Genomic DNA, 15,132 nt, shown 5'->3' with positions numbered 1-15,132 from the left:
ATGTTCATATGACAATATTTCTACTACTAAACTATTCTCATTCAAAGCCCATTCTCCTCTCCTTTCTGCTAATAATGACTAATAGTCCTTTGCCTAAAAGTATCTTAAGAGTAAGTTATTTCAGTAAGGAAATTCAATTAGAATCCATGCCTGCTTACTTATAGGTCAATAACCATTATCAATTTTCCAGTACTTCTGGATGTTTAGTTGACTCCTTCCACATTCACTCCAAAAAACAACACAACAAAGCAGATATTTCTATTATATAAACCAATTAACACTATTTTAAAACAAAACCAATCAAGAACCCTCCTGGCTAAGAATATTCTTTTGTTTTATCCTTACTTGACCCTTAATGTCAGAGGAAGAGCACGAGGGAAAACACTTATTGGTGAGGATATTAAGTGTTCTCCCTCTCTTTCTGTAACTCAACCCTGCCCATGGATAGACTCTGGAACAGATGACTGAACTTCATTTAGGACTTCGAACTGCACATGCAACTTTTGCCCTCAAACCAAACCCTGAAAAGTGTGATACCTATCTGTCTACACCTATACATCCCTAAAGTGTAAAAAATCTGTGGATTGGTAGGCAAACAAATAAAAGGACATTATTTCTATTTATTTACCTGTATCTGCAACATTCCTCATAGTATGTTTGAAAGCCCAAATAATGGAATCCAAAACAAGTTTAAATTGTGCAGGTGGAATAGCCAGGAATGCTGGGAAACAATGAGAATTGACAGCCTGAAGTAGTAAGAAAAAGTTTGTTCTGTGTTCAGGGTATTCTTCAAAGTCCTAAAAATAAAGGGTGAGAACAAAATAGTTTCATTGCCTAATTATGTTAAATGGGGGGGGTGGGGGGGTGGGAGGTGGAGAGCAAGCCCTAATACAGTATAAGTGTTTGGATTTGTCAGTGATCTCATGAGTCTCCCGAAAGGCAAACTAAAGACAGTATAATTCCCTGCTTCCAAAAAACGAAATTACCATTTATTACACAAATGAATTACTAAAATGAAGAATCACAAGATCACCTGATTACAAAGATAACTCATCAAATCCCAATGTAAAACATTATTTTCTAATAACTGAGACTATTAGTACCACTTTTAGTGACTTTTTTGAGACCACTAACACAGATTAACAAAAATGTCAGCTACTGTATAAATTTGTACACTTATACCTACATTTCTTCTTCTTGGTTAATATATTTTTCCATTTATTCAAAATGTATATCAAACTTTTATAACTGAAATGTAGACCCACCATTTCATTCATTCAAACACATTAATACAACTCAATTCTTAATGCCTAAAATGCAGCAATTTTCAGTAAATGCTAGCTAGAGCTGCTCTCTGGGACAATTATAATCTGTCAAATTCACTCTTTTACTGTGAACGTTTTTTAATAAATTAAAACAGAATCTCCTGGTCTAGGAGTTCAAATATTTAGCTCCAAGCTTAAAAATTTTATTGCTCATAAATATCATTTATGCTTTCAAGAGTTACAAGGATACTGCAGAATTTCCCATAACTGAAATGTAAATCACATACCTTATTTATCATATTCAATGTGCATTCAAAAACAGCATCAAATATTTGAGGTATTTCAGCTGTTATATGTCCTCCTAACTTGTTGACAATAATAGCCATAGTACTAAGCACTTCTGGTTCTCTAGCAGCTGGAACATTTCTCTGATAATCGATGAGAACTGCATCCAACAGAGGAGGAACAAAATTTTCAGCAACCTGTTAATAAAAAAAAACTTTTAAGTATAATTTGGGCACTTGCTAACTATTTATAAACAGGTCAGTGTTGTCCAGAAGATTCAGATTGATTATCTGCTGGAAACTGGAAAATTCCGAGGTTTGCTTAGGTTTTTATAACATTAAAACTTTTTACCATAAAAAACCAATTCAGTAATAGGCTGGAATGAGCCATGGACATCATGTACTTCAAATCTGTAATTATTAAAGGAAACTGAGGCTCCAAATCAAGTGGCTGGCTCCAAGTTACTCTTGAAGGAACAAGATCATAAGGATACTATATATAGGATGAGTAAGCTAAAAGCAAAGTCTTCCTAATAAATACTGCATCAAGTTCTTCAATGAACAGTATCTATAAAAACCAAAGAACACGTATCTAACCAAGAGTAGACACTCTACGATTTTTTTACTTTATTAAACAGAATTAATAAACTTCACTCTCTATTAAACAGAATTAATAACCTTCACTCTCATAAAAGGAATTGGAACTAAACTAGAAAGACAGTTTTCATGACTCTCAAGAAACAGGGTCATATTAAGGTGTTAACTTCCATGCTTTTAACAGGTTTTCTATCGAGTACAGTAAATACAACCAATGTTTCTTTTAACTGAAGGTTACTAGTGATAGTAGTGTCCCACGATACTCAACAAGTCTTACAACATTTAAAGGACAAGCACATTTTCCCAACTTGTTCTCTTAAACAAGAAATGATTCTCATTTTACTCTTAACATTGAGTAAAACAATTTTGTCTTTACAAACTGGATCTTAAGTACTTCTGAGTATCCCTGAATTCACCGACCCAAACCTCAACATAAATTTTAGTTGTAAAATACAATACCCTCCTTGTTATTATTACCAGATACTCCTAGAACTGGTTGGTCCACGCTATTTACTGTAAATTATGAACTTCACAACGTCAATTAATCCTACTTTTTACTTTACAATATTAAATAAATTTTGATCTCGTATTACGGATGTTCAAAACCTTCCAGTATTTGATAGAGAATTCTACAGTTGTTTTCTGAACAAGTTTCCTGATCAGTAAGAACAATATTGCAATTTCAAAATTATGAAAGTCAACCACAATGTCCACAAAGCAGTGTAACAGGAATAGAACTTTTTTTTTACTGTTCCAAGAATCTAGAGAATGAAATGGAGTTAACAAAAATAATGCACATTTTTCCAAGTTCAGAGATACACAGATGGTTTAGTTTCTGAAAAACATTTTTCCTTTTTGGAAATGACTTAAAACTAAAAGGAAGAAGAAATGAGGCTTTCAAACCTTCAACTGGTAAAATGCTTGCTCTCACTGCAGAGGTATATCAATGGCAGCTTTGTAACTTACTCTGAAAACCCTGAGTAACACAAAAATTTTATGTGAACTCCATCTGTGGTGAAATTTAAATGCCCCCATCTTCTTGGCTATCCTGTTTTGTGTCACTACTGTTGCCTACTAACAGCAATTTCTTTGAAAGATGCTACAGAAGTGTTTAAAGAACTCAAGGATTCCAGTAAACAGAATGCAGTAAGAGCCACCCCAAAAGTAGACATCAAAATTACTTTTGAATTAGCTAGAAGCATAAAGTGATGTAACATATATACCCTAGAGAGTGCAGCGTCAAATGAAAACACAGAAGGCCTAATGTCTCACTTACCATCTGTGGATCATTGGATCTGCTCACCCAGCCAGATATTAACTTCAAAGTTTCCCTTTTTACTGTTCGCATACTTCTAATTAACGGCTGCTTTGTAACCATCTCACCTAAAAAAATACAATCCAAGGATATAAAATTAATAATACAGAAATCTGTTGCATTCCTATATACTAACAATGAACTAGCAGAAAGAGAAATCAGGAAAACTATTCCATTTACAATTGCATCAAAAAGAATAAAATATCTATGAATAAACCTAACCGAGGTGAAAGACCTGAAAGACAGACACTCAGGAGAGAAATTAAAGACACCAATAAATGGAAACACATCCTGTGCTCATGGATAGGAAGAATTAATATTGTCAAAATGGACATCCTGCCTAAAGCAATCTATAGATTAAATGCAATCCCTATCAACATAAAAACAGCATTCTTCAAAGAACTAGAGCAAATAGTTCTATGCTTCACATGGAACCACAAAAGACCCTAAATAGCCAAAACAATCCTTTAAAAGAATAAAGTAGGGGGGGATTACACTCCCCAACTTCAAGCTCTACTACAGAACCACAGTAATCAAGACAATTCAGTACAGGTACAAGAACAGGCCCACAGATCAATGGAATAGAGAGTACAGATATAAACCCACACATGATTTAGCCAATTAATATATGATAAAGGAGCCATGGACATACAATGGGGAAATGACAGCCTCTTCAACAACTGGTGTTGGCAAAACCGGACAGCTACATGCAAGAGAATGAAACTGGATTACTGTCTAACTCCAGACACAAAAGTAAACTTGAGATGGATCAAAGACCTAAATGCAAGTCGTGAAATCAAGGAACTCCTAGAAGAAAACATAGGCAAAACTCTCTTGAATATAAATACAAGCAACTTTTCCTCAGGCAAGGGAAATAAAAGCAAAATGAACAAATGGGACTACATCAAACTAAAAAGCTTCTGTACAGCAAAGGACACCATCAGAACAAAAAGGCATCCTACAGTATGGGAGAATATATTCGTAAATGACATACCCGACAAGGGGTTAACATCCAAATATATAAAGAGCTCACATGCCTCAACACCCAAAAAGCAAATAACCCTATTAAAAAATGGGCAGAGGATCTGAACAGACAGTTCTCCAAAGAAGAAATTCAGATGGCCAATGGGCACATGAAAACATGCTCCACATTGCTAATTATCAGGGAAGTGCAAGTTAAAACCACAATGAGATATCACCTCACACCAGTAAGGATGGCCAACATCGAAAAGACTAGTAACAACAAATGATGGCAGGGATGCAGAGAAAGGGGAACCCTCCTACAGTGCTTGTGGGAATGTAAATTAGTTCAACCATTGTGGAAAGCAATAAGGAGGTTCCTCAAAAAACTAAAAATAGAAACACCGTTTGACCCAGGAATTCCACTCCTAGGAATTTACCCAAAGAAAACAAGTTCTCAGATTAAAAAAGATGTATGTGCCCCTATGGTTATTACAGCACTACTTGCAATAGCCAAGATATGGAAGCAACCTAAGTGCCCATCAGTAGATGAATGGATAAAGAAGATGTGGTACATATACACAATGGAATATTATTCAGCCATAAGAAGAAAACAAATCCTACCATTCATAACATGAATGGAGCTAGAGGGTATTATGCTCAGCAAAGTAAGGCAGGTGGAGAAAGACAAGTACCAAATGATTTCCCTCATTTGTGGAGTATAACAACAAAGCCAAAGTGAAGGAACTAATCAGCAGCAGACTCAGCAGCAGACTCATGGAGTTCAAGAAGGGACTATGGGTTACCAAAGGAGAGGGGGTGAGGGAGGGTGCATGGGGAGGGAGGGAGAAGGGGATTGAGAAGCATTATGATTGGCACACATGGTTTGTGTGTGGGTCACAGTGAAGACAGTGTAGCACAGAGAAGACAGGTAGTGACTGTGGCATCTTGCTACGCTGATTGATAGTGACTGTGGTGGTGGTGGTGGTGGTGGTGGTGGTGGTGGTGGTGGGTGTGTGTGTGTGTGTGTGTGTGTGTGTGTGTGTGGAGGGGGGCAGGACTCAACAATATGCATGAATGTAGTAACCACAATGGCTGCTCTTTTGAAACGTTCGTAAGATTGTATTATCAATAATACCTTAAAAAACAAACAAAAACACAAAACAAAAAACACAGAATGGCAGTGCCATTCTGTGAAACATACCCAATTAAGAACCAGAAGAGTGCCATCTGCATCTACAACCCATTAACCTACAATCCTTCCTTCCTTTTCTTTGGGAAATTTTACTCATCTACTCAAGTATTACCTCTTTCCAAACTTTCCCAGCTGTCTTCCTGCTCTGCAGCCCCAAAGCAAAAAAACAAAAACAAAAACAGTTCAGTGAAACCCACTTCATAACTAAAATTGTACACTGGGTGTTACATGTCCTTCAGATACTCTTAGTTCCCACTTACAACTAAAAACAGTAAGACAAATGAACAGCACAGATGAATTATTGGGAAAATAAGACTAATTCTGTATGGGAAAGTGTGTAAGTGGTTAAAAAAATTGCCTAAGGTTATCTGGGACATGGGAGGGTTAATTTAAATCTAATAAATCCTGAGTGCTTATGATAAGGCAGTGAATGTACAACTACGTGTTATACATCACTCTGTAAGAGTTCAGAATCACTTACCATTAGCTTGGATAGCTGCAGAAATATTTTCACTGAGGCACTTGTATACATTAAGCATATCTAAATAAATTCTCCCAAGTTGAATTACAAAGGGATGTCCAACAGCTTTGCAGGCTCTTACATTTGTTTTTAATATGCTACCAAGCTGCTTGACTGTTTCAGGATCTTTAAGTATATCCACATTCTGTGAAAGACAAATGCCATTTTTCACATAAGAATTATCCCTGTAATTACTGAAGCAAAAACTACTACCTGCTTTGCTTTAAACCACCGTATTTACAATCTTAAATGGTAAAATTAACATTGAAATTTTTACTACCTATGCCTTCCACTAAGAAAAGTGTCAAACATTCCCAGTTTACCATCAAAACAGAATAAAAATATAATACAATTATTTTTAATGTGCAAAAGCATCATTAGGATCAGGCATACAAATCATAGATACTAAATTCACTACTTCTGTAAATAATATTATCTTCTTAAATTTCTTAAAATTCCATTATTTACAAAAAGTAATGAAACTTACTTTGGTTGCCTGTTGGATTATGCTATCCCAAACCTGATTAGGGAGTAGCATGTATTTTTCTATCAAATGTTCTTGTACTGTTTGGTCTGTTTGTGCACCAATCATGTACCCCACAGCTTCATAAAACGTATGGACCTGTGTTAAAAGACATTTTACTTTTATGCATGAGAAGTAAAAACCACACACCAACAATTCACATTTGTACTAATTCTGTACTAAAACAACTACTTTTATTACAAGTGTCAGAAATATTTCTATGAAGTAGGAAATAGCTTAACATACTTCTGGTTATATTCCTGACTTACTGTAAAAACTTAACCAGAAGCACCTGAACTAAACCCAATACTGGCACTCTATTCCCATTAATGAATTCTGATTAGAACAGCAGTTACCTTCTAAGAGAAATATGCGCAGTGTTCTACATACCTGTTGAGGCTGAAGATCACAAATTATAGTGTTTATGTTGTTTAAAATCTCATCAATAAATGGCATTACTTCTCCAACCTGAACCTGAACAAAATGCCTGCGGCATTTTTGAGCTATTTTAATAAAAGTATCACAAGCCATGTCCTGGACTCCATCATGGGTCTCTAACAAAACAAAAATATTTATCAAAGAATTTAAGAAAAACGTTTTTTGTTGTTCAACAAAAATAAATGATACAATACACTGAACAATGATTTACCATGCATGAATTCAAAGAGCTTGTTAACTACAGTCTTCAAAAATTTCCAGTGAGCTCTTAAAAATCTTGGATATTGACCTACTATGTACATGATATTTGATGCAATAATAGCTTTATTATCTTTTCCTCTCTTCTGTTCACATAATCCTAATAGATCCTGTAAAACAAGCAGATTTTAGTCATTTATAATGAAATACTCTTAACCTAATGGTTCCAGTTCACACATATCACGTGCATACCTTTATTACAGTTACAAGAAATCGTTTCTCATCCTCTTCATGCATTGCTCCACTAATGGAGCCTATTGCCCAACACAATGTGTTCAAATTTTTCCATGACCACTCTGTACCATTCACTTGATTGTGAAGTTTTTCAGTCATTATTCTTTCAGTATCTACATAATCCAGGTGGGTAAGATAAACTACAAAGGAAGGAAAAAAGTTACAGATGTTTCAAACACAAAACGATTTTTACTAAGGAGTAACAGCATATTTGTAAAGATAGCTATTAACAGATTCGGAAGAGAGAACCACATTTCCCTAGTGTATTTCTACCCCACAATAAAATTACAAACATAAAGATTAGATTCAAAGTAGTTATTGACTTACCTAATGTTTCTCTCATATTCTTATACAAATTTATGGAATCTGTGTCCTTCATGAATTCTCTCACAACTTCTCCCTGATCATTTTCTACAACCAATACTTCCTCTGGTTTAGCCATACGACTAACCATCAATAAACGGACCTATCAGAAGAAAATTTTTTTAATTGTTGTATTAGTATCAAATGAAGCGAAAATTGAAATATATTCACTTAGTACCAACACACCAAACAAAATTATTCCCATATTTAAAGTACTATTCTACAACCATATTTTTATTCATCATGAGTGTGAGTCACCTGTCATTAATCTTTCTGGTATCTCATGGGCAGACAGATTCAATGACTTGTGGGTGGCCTCCTAATTTGTATTTCTAACAAACGTACATGTGGTGCTGGTGCTTCTTGTAGAAGGCCTACATTTCCAACAACAAAAGTTCTTAAACCAATCCTTTTGTGTTCTAGGTTTCAACATGCAAAGCAAGTTGGATTCTTTTTGTAGCTCATATATTTGGATACGGTAGCCAAAAACTAAAGGCCACTATTTCCTCTCAGTCCTCAAAATCACAGTAAGCAACAGCAAGAGCACTCAGCCAACCCACTTCATGGTTACCTTGGATAGTACAGGCAAATACAGTTGTCTCCTGGGAGGAACGTCAAAATGTTGACTTCCAGATAGCAACGGAGAGGCAGATGTAGAGAATGGGCTCTCTCTATAGAGCTCAGCTGCCAAATGATTCCAGTACTCAAGACAAATCTTAAAGATTTCTGTTTCCTCCACTTCTGACACCAATAGCATATAATGAAGGGCCTATGTGTAAGACCAAAGCAATTAAAACAATCCTTAGGTACTACTAACCAACCTCAAAACTGCTTTCCAGTTGTCACAATAGGAAATAAAAATTTATGTTTTGTTTTGCACAACTGAGGTTTACTAATCCAATAAACTGTAGAAATTATGAGGTTGTGATTTCTTCTGACAGGTCCTAGAATGCTTTCAAAAACCTTACGTAATGTCTGTTAATACATACTAAGTCTCTGAAAACAGTACATACATTAAAAGGTACCGTGTACAAACAGCCAGAAGGTAGAAGCAATCCAAATGTCCATCAATGCTAAATGGACACACAAAATGTGATATACCCATACAACTATTATTCAGCCATAAAAGGGGTGAAGTACATGTTTTAACATGGATGGACCCTAAAAACATGCTAAGTGAAACAAGCTAACTACAAAAGACCATATACTATGATTCCATTTATAAGAAAGGTGCAGAAGAGGTACCTTCGTAAAGACAGAGCATTTTTTAGTGGTTACTAGGGACTCGGGAGAATGGAATGAAGGAGTGACTATCAATGAGTATACCACTTTTTGTGGATTGTGGCATGTTTTGAAATGGACAGATTGGTTGACAATATTCAATGCACTAAATGCCACTGAACTGTACACTTTAAAATGGGTAATTTTTGTTATGTGAATTACACCGCAATTTTAAAATAAGGTCTTTATAGACTTTTCATCTTAAGAATTTAATGTTTATTATATATTACTGATCTGTCAGTATGTAGGCACACAAAATCAGGAAACTCAGCTTATAACTATAAGAGAATTAACAACATGTATTTATAATGTATAGACAACAGGTAAGAAGTTCCTACATTTTAAAACAAAGGCACACTTCTTAGGAGTTTTAATTATTATGAGGAGAAGAATTTCAGAAGCCAAAGGTTCCTCAAAGCCCACCTACCTCCATGAGTGTTTCCCTGAGATTTAATCTTTTTTCTATAAGTTGACCATGTTCCTTAAGAAATGTACAGAGAAACAAACTGAGATTTTGAATAAAGTTCTGCTCATCATCTTTGCCATTTGAATATGCAAGTCGAATATTGGTATTTAAAGGCAGCATCTGCAAATTTAAAATATGGACCATCAGCCTGCATTTTAAAATCAACAAAAAGACACAACACATTTAAGTCCAATTCTATCACTCTTAAATGTTGGCAGTAGTAAGACCTTCTCAAAGATTATCCTTTGATATTTTCCTGTCAGACATTCCCCTCTTTAATTAAATATGTAAAAATATTTAATTTACTCTTCAGATCACAAACATATACAGTGAAGTAGTATGACTAACCTTCGAGATTATTTCATATATATCTAATCAGACTAGGACTTGGATAAATCCTTCATTTTAGAGCCTTAACATCAGAAGCAGAGCTGATATTAAACCCCAGGTTCCCAAGTTTGTAAATCCAGCAGAAATAAATTGGCATCACACTCTCAGAATCTTTAAAGAATTTTCAAAATATTCCTAAGCATTTCTGGGTAACTCTGACTTTATGTAATACATAAATTATAGCTGATCTATCATAAGATGTGCTGAAATGGTTTACCACCAATCCAATTTTTTTGTAAGGCATTAAAATTTAGTCAGTATTTAAGAGGGTTGTATCACCTGTTTTAGCTGCATCATTGTCAGTGTAAATAGTGTTACAAATTGTTCCTCATATTGGCTTACACTCACACCAGCAATCTCAGTGAGGCACTTCAGAGAGACATTTCGGAACATCGGAACATTCAGGAACTATTTTAATTAAAAAGAAAAATAAGACTAAAGTTAAATGGCCTAAAACACTTTACTTGAATTTAACAAAAAAAAAACCACAAAGGATTTAATAAATAAGAACGTTGAGAAAAAAATTATGTAAACTGGTGATATGATTGGTTTTGCACATGTATTTTGAGGAATTTTATTATCCACCCAAAACACAGTAAATGCTTCAAGGGGCAAACAGCTTTCTTCTGATGTTTCCTCAGACATCTGAAAAAACACAAAGTTGCTCAGTAATTTCCAGGACCTGTTGCATGACTGACTTTTAAGGATATCATGTTTTCTGTATAATCTAAAAAAGACTCAATATTTGTAACTGCTTAGGATTTTAGGAGATGGGTAATACATTACATCCAGGATTAATGTAAGGGTGGGAAATGGGGCTCTTTGATGTTTTGTTGTTAAGCAAGTAGAAAAACAGTGTATCATTTGTGAATGGAAATTTGGTAAGCATCAGCCTTAAAAGTGTACATCTATTAACATGATACTAACACGAATAAAAATTTACTTAAAGCAAGTATTGGGACAAGTACATAGATATCCTATATATAAGGAATGTTCCTTGCAGTACTGCTGACAATAACAAAAAATTTCATGTAAATTGTCTATCAATAAAATGTCTCTAATATTATAAATTCACATATTAGAATAGTATCACCATATCAAGCTCTAAGCTATCAAACTCCAAATCTACGTTATAATGGTCTGCTTTTATTATGTCTTGATTAAGCACTTAAGTTATTTATTACATCTGCCAAGAAAACATGTGTTAAGATGATACAACCAAATGGTATCTGAATGAACAATTTTAAGACTTTACATGGCATTATATGCTACTGCTTAAAATTATCAGGAAAAAAAATACAAGACTGCATGTTGTAAAAATATCTCTTTACTTACCTAGTGACCTATATATAATCAACTGAAGTAAAATCACACCTGTTAATAGTTGTTCACATGGAATTTGTAAGATCACATGGCATAAATGACACAATCATAAAATTCTGACACTATTTCAAAGAATTACCAGCTGAAACATGGAAAAGTTCTTCTGAGCAGTTTCCTCATCACAGAAACAAGACTGGTTTGGCTATGAATGCATAATGTTTTTTCTATATGAAAGAGCATTACAAACTAAGAGAATATATACAATTATCCTGTAATAAACACAACTGACATATACTCAATGTACCTTATAAATTAATGTGCTGATTAACTTGGTCTCAAAAATATATCCCAGTGGAATCCAGTTAAGAAATCTGAGCAATGTTTCCAAAGTTGCATGTACAAGTGGAGCATTTTGGGAATTTTCCTGCAACAAAAACATACCTATAAGTAACTATAATCTTATAATCATTATTTAAAAAAACAAGAGTTAAAAGCACTTACCATCACAAATTGACACAGCTGAAAAATTTGTGAGAACTCATTGCACATACTAAAAAAAAATCATTAGGTTAGTATATAGAAGTACTTAATCATTTACATACATTAGAAATTTCAGCATAATGATCATTAAAAATGTCAGTTACTTCTATTTTAACACAAATAGCAATAAGTTCATCAAAAGCTACAATGTTATTAAAGCCACGTGTAATATCACCTTTTAAAATTCACATATACAGACTGCTATAAAAAGCACTGAATTCTGTTTCTTGGAGGTTTGGGTTTTCTGGAATCCTTACTCTATTTGAATAATTTCAATTTTACCTTTTTAATCAAGATAGTTGAAATAAAACTCTCAGATAAAAAAAGTGGCATTAGGTATATATCCTAAATCCTAAAATGTGCTTATATACTAAACCGGAAGAAAAATGGTGAATTCTGAAGCCAGTTTGAATACGCAAAGGTAAGAAATTGCTGTGTTCTAGTGACTAGAACAAATTTTTATTCCCAGGTAGAAGAAAATAAAAGTCCGGCATATTCCTAGTTAACTAGCTATAGGGGAACTGACAAGATACAGGACTAGTAAGAATTCAGTTGGCATTTGGACACAAGTTATTTCCTTGAAATGTATAATTAAGTAGTCACCACATAAAACAGATCATCCCTAAGAGGTTTCTGGGAAATGTCAACCTGTATTCCTTTTGTGTAAGATACATGATGTTTTGCTGTGCCAACAGAAGTATGACATCTTTAACACCACACATACTTGTCAAGCCTCCAGTATTTACAGTAGGTTCATTTTAGAACTATTTAAATTTCTCCTCAAAAACAAAAGCAACCTAACATATTAAGGATCACATATTCCTTAAAAGTTTATAATCTACCTCCCAATTTCTTGAAATTACTTGAGAAATTACTTAAAAATTCTACAAATTACTTGCCTGTCTTTTAAATGCTTAGCTTTCACTTGGGTTATCTGTCCACTAGAGAAATCAAATACTTCTTCACTCAAGAGTTTAAGAATCACCATATTATTCTGACAGAGACTTTCACTGGTCCTACTTGCTCCAACAATATCACTGATAAAAGTTGGCCAGTGCTTTGGCCATTCTTGTTTCAGTATCTAAAATAAAGGGGAGAAATATTAATTTCATTTTACTTGTCTTTGGCAAATAAAACTTCAAAGAAACTGTGATACTAAATAAGTACGAACAAATTATCGAACACTTCATTTTCTCCCCCTTAAGACAGCCAATGTGCCACCCTCCATGAAATACACAAGATGAAGTACAACACAGAAAGTCCTCCGCGTCAAATGGCTCATAACTCCTCTTAATTGTCCCAAATGGCCTATCTGGCTCTCATGTGTATACATATCAGTATCTCCCAAATAGATATGTGCAAATTATCCTAGGAAACTCAAAGATCTAAGTCTAATAAATACAAAGGTGATGGGCAGGGAAAGGCATTTTCTTTCTCTGAAAATCTGGGCCTTGATATGTAGTAGGGTTTGGACATTTAAGTTTGGAAGAAAGGAGGCATTACAATTAGGGATGGAATCATCTTTGACCAAAAGTGTAATGGAGTGAAGTCTGTAGTGTACATTTTGTATACTAGGTACTTCCCAACCAGACATTCTGTGATAGCTCCTATCCTTAAGAGGTAAGTATGTCCTTTGTACTCCTCCCCCTCCCCATTCAGATAGGCTACAACAAAGAAAAGCCCTCAGTTTTATAAACTTAATGAAAATTTTTGTTTCAAAACTTACTAAGTATAAAAATCTTTTTTCTTCCCCCTCATATACCAACTAACGCTCTCCAGAAAATTATATGGCATTACAAAAAAAAAAAAAAAAAAAGGTAAATATAAAATTTTGAAGTCTGAATAGAAAGTTTGAAGAGAAGCTAAGTATAGAGGTCAATAAATGAAATGCTGAATTCAAAGGCCAAGATTTATGAATTAAGATTGAGATAGATGACAGTGGAAACATGCACAGTACCACGATAAGAACAATTTTAATGAGTCCCATCTATATAGGAGCCATAAAAGTGATAGGGTTTATAGTATTTCCTACCACAGCAAATTAAAAATTTCAAATTCTAGGCAGCAGCTTAACTATTACAGTTATTGTAAAAACTACTACTACTACACTACTTCTGTAAGATGTTAGTCTACTCATTTGATAAAATAGGTTTGGATATTTTGTTCAAGTTATCAGCCTAACTGAGGCATTTAATTCTTAAAGAAAACAGTGAATCTACTGAGCTTACCTGAACAAGAATCATATTTAATTTCCCGATATACACCTTTTCCTTCTAAGAAAAGAAAAAAAGTTCAGATTAAGTGAGGACCTATAGTAAGTGTAATAAGAAAGAATATAAGCACAGGCAATCCCTGAGAGAAAAATGACTGCAGATCTATTGTAAGTGATTCTACATGTATGTGTATGTCTGAAATAGGCTTAAGCTGAAGATTCAATATTTAAATGATCTTATGCTCTCACAATAATTTCCAAAAAAGCTCTTACCTCTACACAAGTTGGGTCAGATGACGTCTTAATGATGAGGCCAACAACGTATTTTTTAATTCCTATTAAAAAAAAATTATTCAATACTTTTACAGCATGCTAATAAATTTTCGAGAACAAAAAAACTGAGGGAAAGGGATAACAGTAAAATTAATAGGCCAATCCCATCACCAATACTGGCATTTTTTGGAAAACGTCAATCACTTAGTATACTACATTAAAAATTTTTTGGTTAACCTTTACAAAATACAGATTTAGTAGTAATAAATTATCCTCTAAGATATTCTTTAATGCTAATGCCAGTCAAGTACACCAATATGTGATTTTCCAAAATAAAAATACACAAGGGACTAATATGCTGTTCATTTAAATAAATACATACATCAAGTAATTTTTTTATGGGTTAAAACTACAAAATCCCTAAATATGCAACTTTTAAAGCATTATAAATTTATGTAGAAATATTTATAAATCAAGGCCAGATGTTATCCCTTTCCAGTTTATTTTAATTATACCATTAAGTCCCCCCACTACAATGTAGTTAAAACAGGGTTTTTGTTTGTAGTGTTTTCTCCCTAAGGATATCTTAATAACCTATTATTTGAACAGTGAAGACACTTCATGCCTTTGATTTTAATTTGCATCATTCAGAATTTACTCAGCATCTAGTATAGGTTGCCTTAAATTTTGAAGTA

The 15,132-nt window shown here is 34.0% G+C and overlaps 1 protein-coding gene across 2 annotated transcripts in view; it reads right to left on the bottom strand.

The window, feature by feature from the left end:
• XPO1 (exportin 1) overlaps positions 1 to 15,132 on the bottom strand; it is a 39,685-nt gene that overhangs the window by 2,575 nt on the left and 21,978 nt on the right. For both annotated transcript variants that reach the window (XM_057497166.1, XM_057497167.1), the window contains 17 exons: positions 14,438 to 14,499; positions 14,181 to 14,225; positions 12,852 to 13,033; positions 11,914 to 11,962; positions 11,717 to 11,836; positions 10,369 to 10,497; positions 9,661 to 9,819; positions 8,524 to 8,721; positions 7,917 to 8,055; positions 7,548 to 7,729; positions 7,309 to 7,465; positions 7,050 to 7,213; positions 6,624 to 6,758; positions 6,098 to 6,281; positions 3,423 to 3,529; positions 1,553 to 1,747; positions 629 to 797 (listed from right to left, as the gene is read on the bottom strand). In XM_057497166.1, coding sequence (XP_057353149.1) covers positions 629 to 797; positions 1,553 to 1,747; positions 3,423 to 3,529; positions 6,098 to 6,281; positions 6,624 to 6,758; positions 7,050 to 7,213; positions 7,309 to 7,465; positions 7,548 to 7,729; positions 7,917 to 8,055; positions 8,524 to 8,721; positions 9,661 to 9,819; positions 10,369 to 10,497; positions 11,717 to 11,836; positions 11,914 to 11,962; positions 12,852 to 13,033; positions 14,181 to 14,225; positions 14,438 to 14,499 — 2,376 coding nt within the window. The remainder of the gene's footprint in view (positions 1 to 628; positions 798 to 1,552; positions 1,748 to 3,422; positions 3,530 to 6,097; positions 6,282 to 6,623; positions 6,759 to 7,049; positions 7,214 to 7,308; positions 7,466 to 7,547; positions 7,730 to 7,916; positions 8,056 to 8,523; positions 8,722 to 9,660; positions 9,820 to 10,368; positions 10,498 to 11,716; positions 11,837 to 11,913; positions 11,963 to 12,851; positions 13,034 to 14,180; positions 14,226 to 14,437; positions 14,500 to 15,132) is intronic.

The sequence above is a fragment of the Manis pentadactyla genome, chromosome 2 (assembly GCF_030020395.1).
Source record: "Manis pentadactyla isolate mManPen7 chromosome 2, mManPen7.hap1, whole genome shotgun sequence".
Taxonomy (NCBI): Eukaryota; Metazoa; Chordata; class Mammalia; order Pholidota; family Manidae; genus Manis; species Manis pentadactyla.
The sequence above is the reverse complement of the archived record's forward strand: the minus strand, read 5'-3'. Positions and strand labels throughout refer to the sequence as shown.